We start from the raw sequence: 20,208 nt of genomic DNA on the forward strand, positions 1-20,208 counted from the left end.
CAGGCCCCAAAGTGTGCAGCCACAGTCCCAGGTCAATATATACTTGGATCTTACCCAAAACACCATGCATTGTTATCCTTTAGAATCTAAAATCTAAAGGTCTGTTAACAAAGAAAGAAAGAACAGGGTGAGAGAAAATTTGTTTATGTGATACATTACACACATCAATCACAGTTACTGAGGCAGGCCACTGATGTTATATGCTGATTTTTTGAACGTCTCTGAAAACACACCCATGAGAGGGTGTGAGCCAAGGTTACATTGGCTTAATTAATGGAGACTGGAGAACTGGAACTCTGGAACACTAGACTCAAGATGGTCAGTGTGTGGGTCATCCTGTATTTTTCTATGTGGCGGGAAAAAGTTCTTTCTTCTTCCCATAGGCCCTTGACGGTCAGGATCACCTGACCCAGTAAGCTGCTGTGGCAAACTGCCATTGGTGGCTGGTTTTGCTAGCACGTCCCAGTCCATTAACATGACATATGGAATGGACGTCTGGACACCTGATTTCAATTCCATTGCTCAGACCAGGTCATCTGACCAGTTGGGCTGATGTGGATAACAAGTTCCAAATTCCTGAAATGTGCAGTCAACTTCTGAGCCTTTGTTTAGTCCATCATCCTGGCTAGGGGAAGTGATCACACCTCCTATTGTGAAACTCAGCACTAAAACATTTCTAATACAGCTATAGGGCCAATAACTATAACTTGACATACAAACATGATACAGACATACATGTAGCATAAATAGATTCAGGACATTACCAGATTTCATTAGACACCTCACTTGACCGATTAGCACAAGATTTGATGCCACTATATGGCTTCCATATTCGATTTAAAATATGGATGGTTTCCATATTCAACTTAAAAATCCATTAATGTCACAGAGGTGCTGATCAGACAGCTGCACCATGTGACCAGTCCAACAAAGTTGTTGATGAATGATAATGGCTTCAATACTGGTCATGTATGACTCTTCCAGGATGCTAGTGTTTGTGCAGCTAACCTTCCAAGAGATATTTAGGATTCTCCTGAGGCAGCATTGATGATATTGTTCAATTGCCTTCAAATGATGCTTTTTTGTTGTCCAGGTTTCACATGCATACCGTAGCACTGGAACAACCACTGCACAGTATGCAAGGAGCTTTGTCTTGGGAAAGATGCCCTGGTTCTCGAAGACCCTTTTTCTCAAGTAGGTGAAAGCGGAGCTTCCATGATTCAGATGAGGCTGGACTTCTGTATCAATGTTGACTTTAGTGGAAAGGTGGCTTCCAAGGTATAGGAAGTGCTCCACGTTTTCCAGCAGTTCTCCGTTGACTTCAATAGAAGGTGCACGAGATTGTCCTGTAAGCAAGGGTTGGTGGAGCACTTTGGTCTTTTTGATGTTCAGTGTGAGGCTGAGATTCTTGTATGCTTCAGCGAGGGCACCCAAGATGGTCTGAAGGGGTGTGGGAGAAAAAGCAGCGACCATGTTGTCATTCACATATTGGAATTCCATCACTGAAGTTGTGAAGGTCTTTCTTTTAGCCTTCAGTCTCAGTCAAGATGAAACTTGCACACCCGCCTGGTAATTTCCCATCTAGGCTTTAACTCAAATAGTTATTCTCAGTTATTCTCCAAATCTGAAGAAGTGGGTACGTCCCATGAAAACTCTTCACCTAATAAGCAATATTGTTAGTCTTTAAGGTGCCACAAGACTGCTTTTTAGTTTCAAACAGTTTAGCAAGTGGTAAAGACTATGGGGCAGATGGTCAGCTGGTGTAGATTATCACAGATACATTGAAGTCAAATGTTTGTGCTCACAATCTGCACCACCTGAGAAACTACCCAGCATAAATTGTCTACACTAGACTTTTCACATCTGCTAGTACCTCTTAGCTAAGACATGCTAACAACATCACACCTTTAAATCCTACTCCAGGCAAGGCCCACATATTCATTATTAAGTCTAAAATTTTGTCAAAGCTATTTTTAGTGAAAGTCACTAACAGGTCACAGGCAATAAATAATTCATGGAAGCCCCTGACTTTTACTAAAATCAAATGTGACAAGATGGGGTGGGAGAAGGGGCCTGGGAAATCATGGATTCCATGACATAATTTCAGCTTTATTCATTATGAACAGGAGTAAAATATAATAAAAGAGATCAAAAAACAAAGAGTTATAAGCAGTCTGACTAAAAATCTCCTTCCCCTCAGTTGTTTAGCTCTCAAAATTTTGTGGTGTCAAGATTTCACTAACTCTTTAGTCACCAAAAAGTGATCCTGATTAGATAAGACCCAAGACTGAGGGTATACTAGAGAACTAGATAAATGTAACCATATTTGTCAGTGCTCTGAAAAATCCACACAGCAGTACAATTAAACTGACCTAAGTCTATGTGTAGACGCTGCTGGGTTGACAGAAGAATTTTTCCATTCTGGACATAACTATCATCTCTTGGAGTGGTTCACTACCCACACCTGCAAGACAATTCTTCCAGTCAGCACAGGTAATGTGCTGCTGTAGTGTTTTAAGTGTAGACAAGTCTGAATTTCTTTTAAAATGTTTATATTGACAAAATCCTTCCATGGCTCCTTTATACATCAAAAGGAAGAACAACAAAGAAGGTGGAGGTGGGAGAGCATATCCATATTTTTCCCCTGTGAGGAAGAAGTCACAAAGAAGTCAGGACTGAAAAATGGTAGAGGGAATAAAGAGCTTTGAAAATACAGTGTGTCTCTACCTCTGAGGAAAGAGTACCTATAAATAGCTGTGTAGTGCTTCACATTTTGAAATTAACTTACTTATGGTGAGCTTGAACCTTACGGAATCAGGCCCTCCCTCTCCTTTTCCTGAGAGTCAAAAAACAGAGCTAAGTCTGAAACAATGTCAATGATTCAGCTATCCAACTGATTCTCTACTTGCCTATGAGAAGAGAATGAACATTCATAATTTTGGTCAGGTGAAAGGTGCATTGTGGGAATGCACAGCTTTTTTAATCTGATAAAAATCAAATATTTCAAACAGGGACATGGGAGCGACTCCATGTCTGACCATTTCAATCCTTACTTAATAGCTGTCAGAATATTTTGTTTCTTTTCAGTGGTTCAGAAAAGATTCCACTCTCCACAATATTTTATATCCATCTATCTTTAGAAAACTCTATTTTCAGCTTAAAGGTACCTTTTCCAAGTGCAACTCAGTAAGAACTTCTAGGGGTGTGTACATATTCAGTATGTATGGCATTTGCTAATGTTGAAACAGCCAAGTGGCAAACTTGAAGCGTGTGACAGGGCTTTATTTTCATTCTGAAAGAATTAGAAGCAGCAACAGCAGGTCAGAAAAGAAGTCCCATCTTGTGCTTACATTAACAAACACATACTCATGACATGTTCCTTGCTCCACCTAACCTCAGTTTAATTGCAAATGCAGCATGTGTTACATACCCTGTGGTACACTGGGAATAGCTCAGCAGATGGGAGAGGCTTTGTGTAGTGCATTTTGATGACATGCATGTGTATTAAACTTTGGACTGCTGAATACACTGAGTCAATAAAGCTGTTTTCAGTCTCTCTCTGTTATTCCCAGTGGATTGTGGAGCAAAGCCCCTCAAGCACCTTTGTCTGGAAAGCTGTCTTGACTACTTACTGTTTTTTAGTTATCCTTGAGATATATCCCTAAAGTCTTCACATATCTCGTTCTTCAAATCTCTCAGTCTGTGATATAAGAAAGCAAAATAGGTGATACATAATCAAAAAGTGGAGCACCTGGCTATTGTGTGTTTTATCGGACAGAATATAATGTTTTTAACAACAAAATGTGTTGTTAATGGCGTTTTCTTATTATGTTAAAATGTTATGAATACATCAGATTTTTAAAAAAGAAAAAAAAGGAAATTCACGGTCCACTTTGATCAACTTCATGGTCATAGGATTTTAAAAATTGTAAAATTTAATGATTCAGCTATTTAAATCTGAAATGCCATGGTCTAACTCTAGGGATGCTGACCCAAAAAGGAATTGGGGAGGGGAAAGGTCACAAAGCTACTGAAAGTGGGGGTTGGTACTATTACCCTTACTTCTGCGCTGTTGGCAGTGGTGACATCACTGCCTTTAGAGTGGAGCAGCTGGAGAGTGGTAGCTTCTTGTGAGGAATCCACCTCTGAAGGCACAGCCTCCATCAACAGCAGCACAGAAGTAAGAATGACATGGTACAGTCAGCAGCCAAAATTCTCTGGCCACACAGCCCTGAAAACAGCAGTGCAGAAGTAAGCATGGCAATATATAGTATTGAGCTGGGCATCTGGCGAATAGCTGCCATTCTCAAGCCTCGCAGCTCTGAAGCGGGGTAGCAACACTGGAACCATCCTACAATAACATGGTGATCCCCCTGCAACTCCCTCTTGAGTTAGGAACCCCAATTCGAGAAACACTGGTCTCTCCCCGGGAAGTATACATAGTATAGGGTAAAATCAGACAAAAGACCAGTTTTCACAGGAAAGTCCAGATTTTGCAGTCCGTGATGCATTTATCATGGCCGTGAATTTGGTAGGGCTCTAGTCATCAATGTGGTTTGAATTTTCAATTGTGAGTACTGCAGCAAAGATGTCTACCCTGTCATCTAAAGGACCTTTACCTTGGTTTACACAACTTTTTGCTCAAAAGCAGTGAATGCTGGGGGCTTCTGCTCCTGGCTCTGAGATGGGAACATGGATAATGATTAGAGGTACTAACAAATAGCATTTTAAGATGCTCAAATCTGGAAAGCAATGGGACAGAAATTCAGGTCTGCCATAGTAGAAAACTGGTTTCTACTCCCAAATCTGTCAAAAGGCACTTCGTGCACCCTCTCGTCAATTACTCATAAAACGAAGGAATGATACTTCCTGCCTCCCAAGTTACAATATAAAGCCTTGGTCATTAGTATTTATAAAATACATAGAAAAATTAACAGCAGTGCACAGAAGTGACATTTTAAGTTATGGTTTCCTGACTCCCCATTCAGGGTGTCTTCCTTGAGGCCAGGGATCCAGGGCAGCAACCCCGGGCATGGGTACCAAGAGTGGCTCCTGAGTCAATTTTCATCATCACAGGAAGCTGGAGCTCAGCCCCACCCCCCTTTCCCCATGCAGCTGAGCGCATGCTCAAAACCATGCTGCCTGTGCATTAACAAAAGACCAGCTATTGCTACCAACCACCACCTAAACTGTAAAGCTCTGCATCTTAATTCATTTATTAATGAAGCTGCTGTTAGTAGGACTGTCAGGGGCTCCTCCCACTCCCTGCTTTGAGGGCACAAAGTAGGGCCCTGCAGAAACTTAAAAACACCTTGCCTATACAAAGGCTTTACTTGAAAACTTCTCAAGGTTACAGATCCTCTGGATCCTGGAAAATGGAGCTGCTCCCACCCCCATCCTTGAACACCCCTTTGACCCGGCAGGCACACTGGGGAATGCCTCCTGTGGATAAAACTCCAATCCCGTTCCCCCCTCCACAGGGGGCTTGAGAACAGCAAGCTGTAACTTGATAGCTATGTGGGCCGAAGGCATGTACACAGACCCTTCTCAGGCACAGGTAATCAGATTGTTTGCTTTAAAAAAGAGATTTATTCACAAAACAAGAGAAAATAAATAATGAGGTGGCACACAAAGAAAACTATTTCCCTGGGATTCAGCTTAAAATTACAGGGGAAAAACCATCAAATCAACCAACACCACAAAAGAGAAAACAGAGCAGCCAGTCCAACCAAATTCAAAATAACCATAACCTGATCGCTTCTAATTATACATTTCTCTTTTACTTACATCTCTATGGCTGATTTTGCAACAGTCTATTTCTGTATGCTTGGGAGACACCGTTTCCCCCAAGTCTTCCTCTCTGCTGGTCTGCAGAAAAGAAAGCTCCAAAAGCCGCGATTGTTCTCAGTTTAAAAAAGGTTTACTTCACTCCCACTGGCTCACCTGGAATTCCAGTTACATCAGAAAGAGTAACCCCTTCCCTGCATTCATTCATGACAAGGCCTATTCCTGACTTTAAAAGGCACCACTGGCACTCGGAGGGCACATAAAGGCTAAAAGGTCAAATTTCAGCACTCCGCCTCAGAAAGATTGCTGACTCCTGCTCTAGGCTAAAAGGTATTCAAATGGTGATCTACTATTGGTACTCTTTCAGGTGCCACCAGACTCATTTCTTGCTGAAACAGACTAACACTGCTACCTCACTCCCACTCTGATGAAGCGGGTCTTTGTCCATGAAAGCTTATGCTCCAAAATATCTGTTAGTCTATCAGCTGCCACAGGACTTTTTGTTGGTTTTGAAGATACAGACTAACTCAGCTACTTCTTTGATACTGCTACCTCTGAAACTTGCTATAGTTATGAAAGGAAAAAGTCTTGTACTTCCAGTGAGCTGTGAGAAACGGCTACTGGCACACTTGGGACACGCCCTATTCCTTTCCCAAAAATGAGCAGGTTGAGATTGTGAGATGTAGACTTTCCATTAAAGTCATAGGACATCTTTCTGGCACAAAGACGATTTGGCGGACTGCACAGGATGTGGAGAGAGATCCTTTTGCAAGCAAGAAAGGAATGGAGACAAATCCCGGGTAGTAGGCCTGAGAAGTGCCATCTTCTGATTTCCCTCTGGACTATGCTGGGACTTACTTCCTTGAAGCTGTTTAGCCAATTCAGGGTGTTTGCCTTTTTTCCCCCCCGAGTAAACTACTGTAGTGTCTGAGACACCACATGGAAGGGCATCACATGGAAGAGCCCATCAGCTGCTAGAGCCTATTGAGCCTGCCAACAGTAGAAGTGCTGACCCTCCAATCCCAGTACACTTAGCCCACCAGCAACTACCCAGTCGAGTCTAAGGCCAGAAGAGATGGTTGTGATCTACCGTCAGGGGTGCTCACAGCCACCGCAGACCTGGGGGCGAGTTGTGGGGAGCCGGCTCCACACCCCGATGGGAGCGTTGGGGTGGAAGAGGCGAGGCTTAGGGCGCTTAGCGCCGCGTGGAGCACGGTACCAGGTGCCCGCGCACCCCGGCCGGCCTAGGGCCCAGCGCTTAGAAACGGCCCACCATGGAAAATCCACCCCTCGGTCCAGTGGGTTGTTCCAATGGTTAATCACCTCCTGGCCGCCCGACTCCAGCTCCACCTTACTGTATTTACAGCACGGGAGCTGGGGCAGGCAGACATTCGGCCTTAGCGACGTAGTCTCATACGGACTCGCGCCGCTTCACGCTCATATTCAATAGTCAACGCACGCGCCCGGGAAACACGGAAATCTGCATACGCGCTACCGCATTTAATAGACTAGCCACACCCAGAAGTGGCGTTAGCATAAACCGAAACATACAACTCATCTGCAGCTTCACAGCATGTATGGACCGATCACCTAGTGCCCCGCCGCAGAATTACCGTATTTACAGGGTTGAACAAACTATCTTGATTTAACGTTACCACATTGAAGTGTCGTAAGTGACAGTCTAAACGCGCTACCCTGCTTGGCGTTACCGTATTTACCTGTTAAACGCGCAAAATCCGCCTTGCGGGCTCAAGTATGCGCCGCGGGCTGGGCATGCGCCGTGTGGGGCCTCGGTGGGGTGACGGGAGCGGCGGGTTCCGCCTCCTTTCGCGGCCTTTGGTGCCGGGGAGGCCTGGGCTGGCTCTGACTGTCGCCGGCCGGTTCCGGGCAGCGCGGGGTCATGGCGCAGCGGAGAACGGCGGAGCGGGGCCCCGGCGAGCTGGCGAGCGCCCGGCCCCAGCGGCAGCGCATTGAAGGTGCCGCCGTAAAGCTTGCCGGGGCGGTGTGAGCTGCGGGAGGGACACTGGGGATCAGTTTGCAGGCAGGGGGAAAGGCTCGTGGGGGGGTCAGTGTCGGAGGAGGGGGCGCCCCGCGGGCAGGGCGAGGGACTCTGGGGGTCGGTGTCGGGGGAGGGGGCGCCCCGCGGGCGGGGCTCGGGGGGTCAGTGTAGGGGGAGGGGTGCGTCGCTGGCAAGGTGAGGGGTATTTGTGGGGTTGAGAGGGGCTCTCCAGAATCAGTGTGCCTGGCAGAGCCAATATTCCCTCTAATTTTTACCGTGCGTCTGTGGAATTAATTTTGCTTTGTGCACCAGTATGGAAGGGACGTGTGGTGGGTTGGTGCCCAGAGTTTGGGAGAGGGTCAGAGCTGGGACAGAGGGTTGAGTTGGGCTGGATGAAGACTCCAGGGGCCAGGGGAATGCAGTCTGCCTGAGGGCTGTGGTGGGGTAAGTGGACTCCCTGTAGTAGCTGTTGGTCTGAGGAGCAGGGTTACTTGTCTTTGCCAGGATAGGCCCATGCATGGGACCAAGAAAGAGATGTTTATCATCGCTGGCGCTAGGGCTGCGGCTGTACAGCTTAGAGGGAATTTAGGTGGGGCCACTAAGAAAGTTGGTTTAAGGCAAGGGGTGGTGCTCTGTGGGATTAATAGTTGGGGAAGGTCGATTAGAGGGCAAGAGGGAGGTGGGGGGGGTCTTTTGAGGTCAGCATTTGGGGTGGTGCACTGTTGGGTCAGTTGGTTTGGGGCAGGAGAAGGGACTTTGGGGTCAGTATCGGGGTGGGGTTACTGAAATAGGTGGTGGATGGTTTGGTGAAGCTGGGAAAATGGGGTCAGGGAGAGGGGCACTGTGGGATCACTCGGTAGGAGTGTGCAGGCATTGAGGTGGTAGTCAGTATTGATGGCAGCTGGATAGATGTTGCTGTTAAAGAATGAGTTCTAAAGACTTCCTAAGTACTGTGGACTCCTTCAGTGCTGATGGGTAATCTTCCAGAAGAGTAAGGAAGGGGTCAAGCCTCTCTCTTGCTGGTTACTCCCTGATGCCTCCTTCTCTGCCCTACAGTGTCTCCCTTGCACATTTGTCACTCCCCCATTGGTCAGGATCTCAGTGTCTTAAAGCAGATGCACTTTGGTCAGCTCAGGCCTCTGTTAAGTTTCAGTGAGTGACACTGTATTGAACTATTCTTGGGTGAATGGCTCATACAGAAGGATCTGCAGCCCCCATGGTGACATGCGGTGTGTGTGGCTGAGGGACTGCATGACCCCCTCCCTGAAATGGCATGGGTGAGAGGGTGAGGAGTCAGAGCCTCTGGGAGGCCTCAAAGACAAGAGGGGGCTGGCACCTATAGCAGGGGTCAGGCCACCTTGCACTCACCAACAGCAGTGTGGGCGGGGGAGAATTGGAGCAATTTGGCTGTACTCTCCCTGTTCCTGGCTATTGTCACTCAGGGGAGGGGTGGGGTTGCCGCCAACACTTGTGGGCAAGAGGCACAGCAAAAGGGCAAGCAGCATAGAATTGCATTACTTCATTTACCCTTGCTGCTATTGGTGGAATTGCTGGAGTGGGGGAAGGGGCTTGGGGAAGAGGTGGGGCCTGGATAGGGGGTGTTGTCCCAGCCTTCTCCAGGTGGCATGGGGAGGAGTCATGTGGAGTGCAAGTTACCTGGCTGGTGGATGCCCCTTTCACCAGTCATCCCTGTTCAGCACATATGAGTTGTGAGCTGTCACTTGTTAGGCTTGTCTCAGGGCTCAGCGTTTTTAGGGAAACAATGTTAATGAAGCACACAGTTGTACCTAAGTCTGTTTGTGATCTATCCTAATGATAGGGAGTTCAAAATGAAAACAGATTGTTTGGTTCCAAAACTTGTCGCAAGCATCCCTGTGCTCACATGAAGCCCCACTTGCATGGAGTGGCTTGCAAGATTGGAGCTTTAAATTGTATTTACTTACTTACTAGGCATTAAAATAGTGGAGTATTATATGGTTGTAGACAAGTGGTTTTTTGTGCTGGTAGTACCGGTACCAATCTTATGGCACGGGGGCAAGGGAAGTCATCCAAGTACTAGCTCCTTTTATTTTTTTTTTAAAAAAAAAAAAAAAAAGGCACTGTTGTAAATTAATAGAAAAATACTCTGTGGCTCTGTCCACACTAGAGAGTTGAGCGTCCACACTAAAAATGCGTTCTGTTGACATACTGTTGACAGAACTTGGCACTTTTGTTGGCAGCCTTCTGTGTCTCCTCCTCAAGGCAGAATACCTTTCTTGACGGAATCTGCCAACAAAAAAAAGTGTGGATGCTCTTGGGGGAGTGGGGTGCTCTGTAGACAGACAGGGATTCTGGATCACCGGGCAGCCCTGTCTGCTGTGCTACCCATTGGCTGTTCTGTCGAGAGAGGGCTGGGCTGTCCAGGCGCACTCTGGCAGAGCAGGTCGCTTTTTTGATCTGCTTTTGTGTATGGGCACAGTCTGTCAACAAATGTTTTGCCAGAAGAAAATCTTCCAACAGTGACTTCTGCTGACAGGTCGCTGTAGTGTAGACATGGCCACTAAGTACATCATTGTTCTATCAGGTGTATTTAGGTAAGACAGCCATGTGTATGTGGTCTGGCAAGTATTGTATTTATCTATTCTGGGTTGTGTTAAACACATTTTGACTATATAAGCACAGTTTGGAAATCTTTAGCCATTTGCATTAAATTCTGTACTGTAATCTTGCAAACTGTTAGACCAAATTTTGGTGCAATGGGTGAAAAAAGGAGAAAATACTAATCCCACCCCCCCATTGCACATGCTTAATATAACTTATTAGTTCCATCTGTTGGTGTTTTTTTTTCCCCCTCATATTAATGGATTGTGATCCTGAAGAAGGTGATAGTAAAAAACCTGAAAGACACAATTAACTTGGTAGCTGCATGCTGCAGTATTATGGCACATCAGGCAACAGTGGTAGTAAAATTTGGGGAATATGATAAATATTTGTGGTGACTTCAAGGCAAAATTGGCAAAGTAAGTAAACTTGACACTAGTCATGGCACTTGTTTTGTTTGTTATACACTGTCTGTGTTTCATCATCTCTTTCCTAGCTTACAGGAATGAAATGGTAATGCAATACATTGCTGTGCGTGTTGCGTAGTGGCATAATTATGCCACCCAGAGCTGCAGATGAAACCAGCATCTTGGGATTTTTGTGTTGTGGAACCCCAGCAGAGAAACTAAGGACTGGTGGAATACTGAAAAATGAAGGGAAAAAAATACGAAATGGCTCTGTTGGCCAAAGTCTTAGAGTATTCTGCTAAAAATGTGCATTTGTTGGTATGGCTCATATTGTTTATGAAACCAGTATTGGCTATACTGGGGGCTCTTGAGCTTCATTATATTGCTGCCCTCTACTGACAAGGAAGATGACTATGTGGCCGAAGCCTGCCCAAGCCCTTCTATCCTGGGTAGAGGGCCAAAGCCTGAGTCCTACTATCCAATATGTCTGTCGGGGTAGTGGGGAGCGGTGTGTGGGGAAGTGCTATGTCTAATTTTTCACACCCCTGAGTGGAATTAATTTTTCTTGTGTGCATCCGAATGGAGGTGATGTGTGATGAACACATAATCTTCACATTGGTGCAGTTAACAAAAATCCATTCCTGGGAATGGGGCAAAGAGGTTCTGAGTATGGGAGGGGGATCAAGGCTGTGACAGAGAGTTGGGGTGCAGGAGTGTGAGGGCTCTGGCGAGGAGTGTGGTCTCCAAGATGGGACCAGGCTTTCAGAGTTCAAGGCTGGAACAGAAGATCGGGGTTCAGGCTCTGGATTGGGGCTGTGGACTTGGGGGCAGGAGAAGGGTTCCAGGTATGGAGAGTGGCACATGGTGTGCAGGAGGAGGTACAGGCTCTTGAGTGAGGGTTGGGGCAGAGGCTATAGGCATGGGGTAGAGCTGGGGTTTGGGATTGAGGGGAGGCTCAAAGTGAGGCAGGGGTTGGGGCTTGGGTTTACCTGGGCAGTTTCATGGTGAGAGCTATGAGAGAGAGAGACCCTTTTTCCTGGCTGCAGCAGCTCGATGGTGCGGGGGTGCCTTCCCCCACCCCACAGGCAGCTCAGTGCTAGGGATGGCGGGGGGGGGTGCCACCCCATCCAGCAGCACAATGTGAGAAGCTATGGCTCTTAGTCCCAAACTGGTTGGCCGCCCTGATCGAAAGCATTTATTATTGGTATAACTGCATGTGCAAAGTGCTTTAGTGTAGTATAGCTATGTATGGACTGAGCTACAGCAAATTAAGGGAATGTTGCTTCTGAAAAAGAGCATCCCTGGGAAAACTGGGGCCTATTGTCCAGTGCCTTTGGGCCAGTTAATCTTAACTTTCCTGAATATTTTTATGTAGGCAAGTCTGCATAATGGGACAAGAGTATCTCCATGAAGGGGAGGGTGTATTTATATAATTAGATCTACTCAATGTATAGATACAGATTAAGTGGCACCTATTTATAAAGGAATCTTTTTTCGTTAGGAAAAGGTGCGTATTTTAAAACAATGGCTATACTGCATGTTAATAAGTGTCTTCTGTTCTGGTCTAGAAAAGGCAAGATGTTTTTCATAAATTTATCCCATACAACTTACTTAATCAGCTAATGTGTTTAAAAATACCTTTTGTTGTAGAGTGGAAATGGCCTGAGTTCATGCAGAGCTAGATCTTTGCTGAGCAGAGTTAGACAGCATGGCCATTAGCATTTTGTTTATTGAAGCTAAATCAGTGGTAGGGGATTTTTGGCAAAAAGTTTAGTATACGTGTATATTCTCATGCTACTTTGCTGTGATCAATAAGGCTATGAACTGGGTTTTTTGCCTTAATGTATTAATTGAGGGCCAGCTTCTGTACTCTTTATTTGGGTTTATACTGGAGAGAGCTTTGCTCAAGTAAGGAATGGCTCAATATCTGGATGGTGGTTGGTTTCAAGTGGAGTTGCCCCAAGGCTGGGGTCTGGGGCCAGTGTTGTTCAGCATCTCTTAATGACCTGGATGAGGGACTGCATTGCACCCTCAGCAAGTTTACAAATGACACCAAGCTACTGGGAAGAAGTAGATATATTGGAGAATAGAGAGAGGATCCAGAGTGATCTGGATAAATTGGAGGATTGGGCCAAAGAAATCTGATGCGGATCAACAAGGAGAAGCATAGAGTCCTGCACCTGGGACAGAAGAATCCCAAGCATTGTTATAGGCTGGGGACTGACTGGCTCAGCAGCAGTGCAGTGGAAGGAGTCATAGGGATTATAGTGGATGAAAGGCTGGATATGAGTAAACAGTGTACCCTTGTAACCAAGAAGGCCAGTGGCATATTGGAGTGCATTAGGAGGAGCATTTCAAGCAGATCTAGAGAAGTTGTTGCTCCCCTCTATTTGGCACTGGTGAGGCCACCTCTGGAGTATTACATCCAGTTTTCCACCCCTCTGTATAGAAAAGATGTGGATGTGCTGGTGCAGGTTCAGCAGAGGGCAATGAAAATAATAGGGGGCTGGAGCACATGACGTGTGAGGAGAGGCTGAGGGATCTGGGCTTATTTAGTTTGCAGAAGAGAAGACTGTGAGTGATTTAATAGCAGCCTTTGACTTCCTGAAGTAGTACTCTAAAAGGGATAGAGAGAAACTGTTCTCAGTGGTGACAGATGGCAGAACAAGGAGTAATGGTCTGAAGTTACAGGAGAGGAGTAGGTTGGATATTAGGAAAAACTACCTCCCCAGGAGGGTGGTGAAGCATTGGAATGCATTGCCTAGGGAGGCGGTAGAATCTCCATCCCTAGAGGCTTCTAAGTCCTGGCTTGATGTAGTCATGGCTGGGATGACTTAGTTGGGTTAGATCCTGCTTGGGTCAGGGAACTGGACTCGATGACCTCTTGAGATCCCTTCCAGCTCTGGTTCTATGATTCTGTGAATGCAAGATTTTGCCTGCAGCTTTTAGGGGAGGTGGCCAATAATCGGCCTGCGGGCCAGGCATGGTTCACCAAAGTTAGCTCCAGCAGTTTTTGCCAGAGGCTTTATTTACCTGCTGGTCCACAGACACAGCTGCTTGTAACTCCCGTTGGCTATGGATCACCACTCCTGGCCAATGGGAGCAGCAGGAAGCAAGGCAGAGTGGTACACTGCTTCCTGTAGCTGTAATCGGCTCTACCTGTGGACTGGTAGGTAAATAAAGCTTCAGGGGCTGGCCAGGGGCTAACCTGGCAAGCAGTGTCTGGTTTATTGCACACCCCAGTTCCAGAGAATATAAGAGAGGATTTTTGGTCGGAAGATTTTATCCACAATATACTTAGTTTAAAAGCTTTTGGAAGCATAACTTTGAATTCTGTGTTCCTTTTTAATTATAATTTTGTTCAATTTTAGGAAAGGCCCATACAGAAGGTGGATCGGCCCGAATGTCACTCCTCATACTAGTGTCCATCTTCCTATTTGCTGCTTCGATTATGTTTCTAGTATATAAAAATTTTCCACAGCTTAGTGAGTAAGTATAGGAAGGATTGTTGTGTTTTTTTTTTTTTTAGTTGTAGTATCTTCTATACCTAAAAGTTTTACTAGGTCCCTAAACTGGCATACTTCTATCAGGTTATGAAAATGTTGAAATTTGAAAGGGGAGGAACTGATGAGACAATCCAGACTGTCAAAATATAAAACTTCAAGGTTGGAAATATCCGGAAGCAAGTATTGAAGATTGCCACACAGTGTTAGTTTAAAAGCAAAAGTTGTACCACTTTAACCATACCACTAAAATAAAGCAATACAATCCTCCCCTCCTTGGATGAGGTTATACTGATTTAAATGCGATTTGTACAGCTTTTGTTTGTTCTCGTATGAGTGGGGGAAATAAGCCATGCCTGTAAAAGGCACTTACTTACTGGTATAATTGTGTCCACAGTGGGGCTGTTGTATTGCTTTTTAACTATAGCAGCAAAATGTGTTGTGTGTGCCTCATTGAAATAAGGTGTAACGATACAAAAATTGCACTCTAGATGTCAATATAAAAACAAAAAAGTATGCACTCAGCATTCAAAACACGTGAAAAATGTTTTCTCTTGTGAAGAATGATGAAATGCTCCATTCCTCCCAAAAAAACCCTGTTAATGTTAAGTTTTCTTCACTTATGTAATCAGAGGAAGGAGGAAAATATTGTAAACTCCTAAAATATTTGAGGGTTTGAGCTTTAGAATCTTACATTTGTGTTCTTAGCCTAGGATATTTATCACACCAGCAGTTAGCCTGTTTTGCTCACATTATAGCTATTTATATTCTTATACTGGGGCAAATGAATTTTAGAATTTATTTACTGATTACTTAGTGTAATTCCTGGAATTCTTCTTTTTCTTTAGAGAAGAGAGAGACTGTATAAAGATTCCCAGAGACATGGATGATGCTAAGGCCTTAGGAAAGGTCCTCTCCAAATATAAAAACACCTTCTACGTCCAAGTATTAGTGGCTTATTTTGCCACATATGTTTTGTATCCTTTTCCTGCTGATGTGAAAGACGTTTAGTTGCAGTTAATGGTGTTTTCTTCTCTGAAAAATTTGGAGGGATGTAAATGAGATTACTGCTGCTTAATCAGAGGATGAAGGTTAAAAATATGTCTGTGGGGTTGTCTCTGGGACAGCCGTTAAATGCACACGAATATTTAACACTGAAGTACAAAGTAATTTTCTTGAGTATTTCAGTGCCTGCCGTGAAGAATGGACCAGGCTGACAGAATGAAAGTGTTGTGTACATTTACACTAGTAAATGTAGTTAAAACATTGTTTTAAATCCACAAATCTTGTGTCCTTTTTTGAAATGGTTCTTAATATTTAACTTATAAAATATTTGGTGGTAGTAGAACATATTGGTTCAGTTATTTAAAGTAATTTTTATAGACCTTGTGGAGAACTTAAAAAGAAAATCAAGATTATGTACTTCCGTATGTTCCTAAGATAGTCAAACACTGCCTGTAATAAAGCTGTTAGAAAATTAATTAGAGAGTTTAAACTTCTACCTTGGGCATTGCTAGAAAGTATTTCAGGCATGCCTTAATTCTTATGAAATGTCTATTTTACACAAAAAGTTGCTGAATCTCTTCAAGTGAACTTACTTTGTACAAGATATATGAAGTTAAATACAGTCTAATTGTTACGCCAAGAAGCTGTTATATTTTTGTTGGTGGTCCAAGATTTAGAGCATGTTAATTAGTAATTGTCATCAGCTGTTCCACTTACAATTTTTAAAAGGATAGTGGAAGAAGTCTGCTCTGTAGTTCAGTACGAGATGTTTTAGCAACTCAGGTCAGGGTTATTGAATTTCATTAATTCTGTACAGTAAACTTTTTCATATTTGGCAGCCCTGGGACCGGGAGGTTGCTGGATATTCAAATATTCTGGATAATAGAGAGGTATACCTAGTAATGCATAACACTAAAGAAAAACAAGATTAGATATTAAGAAACAAATGTATGCAGAGTACTTTACTTACCAACAATAGTAGTATTGTACACTGTAAACTTATACTGTGTTTGCTGTATTTATTTGTATTTTATTTATTTGTATTTTATTATACTATACTTACAGGAAACGTAACTAAAATTTACGTATGGTTAAAATGCCGGTTATTTGAGCGTTCCAGATGGTAGAATGCCGGTTAAGACAGTTTACTGTAATGATTTAGCTTCACAGCAGATTCTTTTTCAAAAAACAGTTGTTCACAAATGACATTTTAAAATAGATTCTATACAAAAGGTAAATGAGTTGTAATGACAGATGGATGTATGATAACAAGTGTGTTTATTTAAAAAAAAAACAAACCCAAGCAGTCAAATGTCTAAACACCATGTCTTGTCTTATATTACCTGACCAAAGTGTATCACTAATGTGCGTGCTGTGATGTGTTTATCCCAGACCCTCAAAATACTTCCTCATGAGTTGAGCCTATATGTCTGTCTTGTTGATCTAATCAGTTACGCACAGTAAACATGAGGATGGCATTTTAAAATAGGATTAATGATAATTTTTTAGTCTTTTATTGATGAATTAAGCACCTTGTCTCTGCTGATCAGAGTGAGCCACCATCATGTGCGTCACTTTCATTTCTTATGGAAAAGATCTTGCTCCCCAGTGATGTCATTAGCTTGACCTCCCATGCTTGAGCCAGACACGGACATCTGAAAAGACCACACCAAAAGAGCTTCATCAATCTCCCTCTTCTCTGAAGGAGTTGCTGTCACTAGATGAGGCAGGTGCACCAGGCACCTTCAAGGCATTCCACTGTCTACTGACCTTTGAGGTCATGGGCATTAAAATCTGGGATGCAGGGAGATCTGTTGACATCCTGAACTCCTTGGGTACAGTCAGGAGTATCCTCCTTATTAGGGAAGGCACACTTGAACTGGAGAACCTTTGGCCGATCAGAACTACTCTTCCTCACTCATCTAAAAGGAGCAAAAAAGAGCTGGGAAGGAGCTTTGAACATTTATATTCCTATCATAACCTAGGATGACTTGTGATATTGGCAATACAAGAAAAATCCATGTCTGCATCCCAAAAAAGACCATAAAACATTGGATTTCTTTTGTTATAAGACAAATTCCTCTGTATCAGTAAGCTCTGTGTTCTAAAGTAAAATAATAGGTTTAATTCAAAATACAATTTTGTGACATGAAATCAAGTCAGGTTTCCTGAAAATGCTCTCATGGGATAAGAAAAGGGAATTTGGAGAGCACATGAAAGAAGATCAGTGGTCTCAAGATAGCCTTACAGGTATCCAAAGATGTATCGTACTCTGAAACTGTTGAACACCGAAACCAAAGAGGCTTATTGCATGGTGTTGTCAATGTGGAAGACCTGCCCTTCAAAGGTACGGAGCTATTCAGCAGCCAAACAGCTGAAATGCTCTATTTAGACTTGTAAAGATTGTAGGTTCCCATTGTGATCACTAGCTGAATGCATCCCAGTTTTCTCTCATAATTGTACATATATATTTTCCCAAAAATATAGTTGTCTTCTACTTCTATGCTCGATAATTGGAGTACCTTTGTGAAGGGCCACTCAAGGAGACTGTTGTCCTTTGCATCGCATGCTCTTGGAAGCAGCAGGTTTGATGAAACTTCTGGAAACCACACTGGAGCCAGTCTAGAGCCAACTCTGACCTTTAGAAGCCACCTTGTTCATTACACGAGGCGTGGGTTGTGATTACATTTGATCAGTGGGTGCTAAGCATCATCAGCCCTGTCTGCTCTAACCATTTCCTTGCCTTTCCTGTTATGTACTACTTATTCCCTGTCTGTTCAGAAACATGTCACACTGGAACCTTCTCCAAATAGGAATGGCCTTGTTGCTTTGTCTAGAAGTCATAGAAGAGGTATTGCAGAGTACAGGGGACTTTCTTTTGATATTTCCTCTTTCTGAAGAAGAAAGGGAATCTTTGTCCTCTCCTTGAGCCAAGGAGATAGAATGAAAATGCAACAGCTTCAGGATTGTAGTTCCATCATTCCATGTCTTCAGGCTTAGTAGAGACTAGTAACTCTTAACTTACAGCACTCCTGTTTCCACATAGCCTTCCATCTGGCTCATGGGAAGTAACCGAGAGTCATAGCAGGGCCCAGTCATTAGCAGTACTAATAGTGAGTCTTCATAAAATGCTAAGTGGTGGTAACTGGAAACTGAAGGAGAAATATCAGTCTGCTTACTTCTACTAAAATCTACTGCCAACAAGTCTAAAATGTTTCCTCTCCTGTTTACCTAAGTATACTTCTGTGTGAACCAAAAGGAATTGTCCTTCACTTTATCACTGTTTAATGTTCATAAGAGCCAGGATTAGTTCTGGTCAGCGAAGGTTTTTCTTCCAAAGGACAGAGTGCTATCTTTGTACTTACTACTATATGAAATGAAATTAAATCTAATGATCATGACACAGGCTTGCCTTGGACTTGTGTACCACATTGGCAAGTCCTGCTGTGACAGTGCTTTTCAGATTCCCACTTGTAGTCCTTTAAACTTCGGATCCAGTTAGCCTACTATTTGATAAGACCTCACAGGAGCAAGGTTGTAGTTCCACATCACATCATCCTGGAATTGAATCGGTGGCAAGATCCCAAGAACCTTCTCTCATCTACTTACAGGCAGCAACCTCATAGTTTTGATGGATTTTTATCACTCTGATTTTCTCAATTTCATTTGCTAATGTGATCACAAAACAGTTCATGTCAACACTGATGTGCCTTAATTGACACTTGGGTTAATATGGAACAAGGGAATCTACTGTTATGAGTCACTGTTAGTTTCAAAGTCATGCATGCAACATGGCATCATTTATTCTAGAGCTGCATTTGGATGATTTCCTTTATAGATAGCTATGAGCACTGAAAATATACCTTAAAAAAGCTGAGTGAGCTTCTGTACAAGCTGAATGTGTTCCCGACCACATAAATGCTCTGTTAATGTAATCTTAACTGCATTTTGAACATCTCTTGTTTAGTATATGTAATAGATAGGGAGTCCTTATAGGATGAACAGGTGCTTTAAAGGGAAGAAACTTAGGGTAGGAGGGTGACCTCATTAGATGGTTGTCTGATATTGCTCTTGGTTTGTGTGAAAATTTCACTTCTTAAAATGAAACACTTAAGGGGTTTGTCTATGCAGTAGGTTATTGTATTAGCATGTAACTTTTGAAGACCTGGCTTCAAATTTCTGGTGTGTGTCACACGCAAATGTGTTGGATTTTATGCTAGTTCCAACATCCATAATACCTCCACAATGTTCAGGGTGTTTTGGCAGCTTCTGCTAAAAATGTACTACATCAGAAACAGAAGTTAGAGGTTTGGGCAGGAATTAACATTAGGCAGAGACTTTTCACCTGGTGGTATGTGGGTGGTTAGATTACATTATTTTATTGATCCCTTCTTGCCTTGAAATCTGAGAGAGCTATGAGACTGGAATGGTATGTGTATACTTTAGGTAAAGAGTGAGGGGTTTGTAACTGGCCATACTGTACAGGTTGGACTTGACAGGGGTTCTGAACCAGTGTCCTCTTTGGCAAATGGCAGAAAGTCTGTCTGACTGAGCAGGGGTGGGGGTCGGAGGGGGCACTCAGCTGGAGAAGCTCTGGGAATGCAGAAGAGGAGTTGTTGGGTGCTGGGCCTGGCTTTTCCCCATAAGTGCTTTAGCCCACAGGGATGCTAAAACTCAGACGTTGCTGGACTACGGAAGCCCAGAGTATAGAGGTCAAACCTGTATTTCTTTGTACTGTTACTTATCAAAGTCATCCTGACACTAAAATGAACAAAGTTAAAATCTGGAAAAAAAAGCTTGCCCGACTTAACTAAAAATGTCTTTGCAAATAAGGCTTTGTTAAATATGTTTATGCCAACAGTAGTATTTTGAGGATATGCATATTTCTAGAGCTCAGCTATACTTTAACGTGAACAATTTAAGTTTT

General features: G+C 43.5%; 1 protein-coding gene and 1 long non-coding RNA gene across 2 annotated transcripts in view; one reads left to right on the forward strand and one right to left on the reverse strand.

The window, feature by feature from the left end:
• On the reverse strand, window positions 1-7,596 carry LOC142014594 (uncharacterized). Its single transcript, XR_012645988.1, has 3 exons — window positions 7,506-7,596; window positions 3,633-3,700; window positions 1-1,660 (listed from the first exon to the last, which is right to left on the reverse strand). It is a non-coding gene; the product is annotated as an uncharacterized LOC142014594 (long non-coding RNA).
• Window positions 7,558-20,208, forward strand: part of TMEM41B (transmembrane protein 41B) — a 23,941-nt gene continuing 11,290 nt past the window's right edge. The window contains exons 1-3 of the mRNA XM_074997428.1: window positions 7,558-7,763; window positions 14,145-14,262; window positions 15,125-15,253. Coding sequence (XP_074853529.1) covers window positions 7,688-7,763; window positions 14,145-14,262; window positions 15,125-15,253 — 323 coding nt within the window. The 5' untranslated portion in view covers window positions 7,558-7,687. The remainder of the gene's footprint in view (window positions 7,764-14,144; window positions 14,263-15,124; window positions 15,254-20,208) is intronic.

Source organism: Carettochelys insculpta, chromosome 6 (assembly GCF_033958435.1).
Source record: "Carettochelys insculpta isolate YL-2023 chromosome 6, ASM3395843v1, whole genome shotgun sequence".
Taxonomy (NCBI): domain Eukaryota; kingdom Metazoa; phylum Chordata; order Testudines; family Carettochelyidae; genus Carettochelys; species Carettochelys insculpta.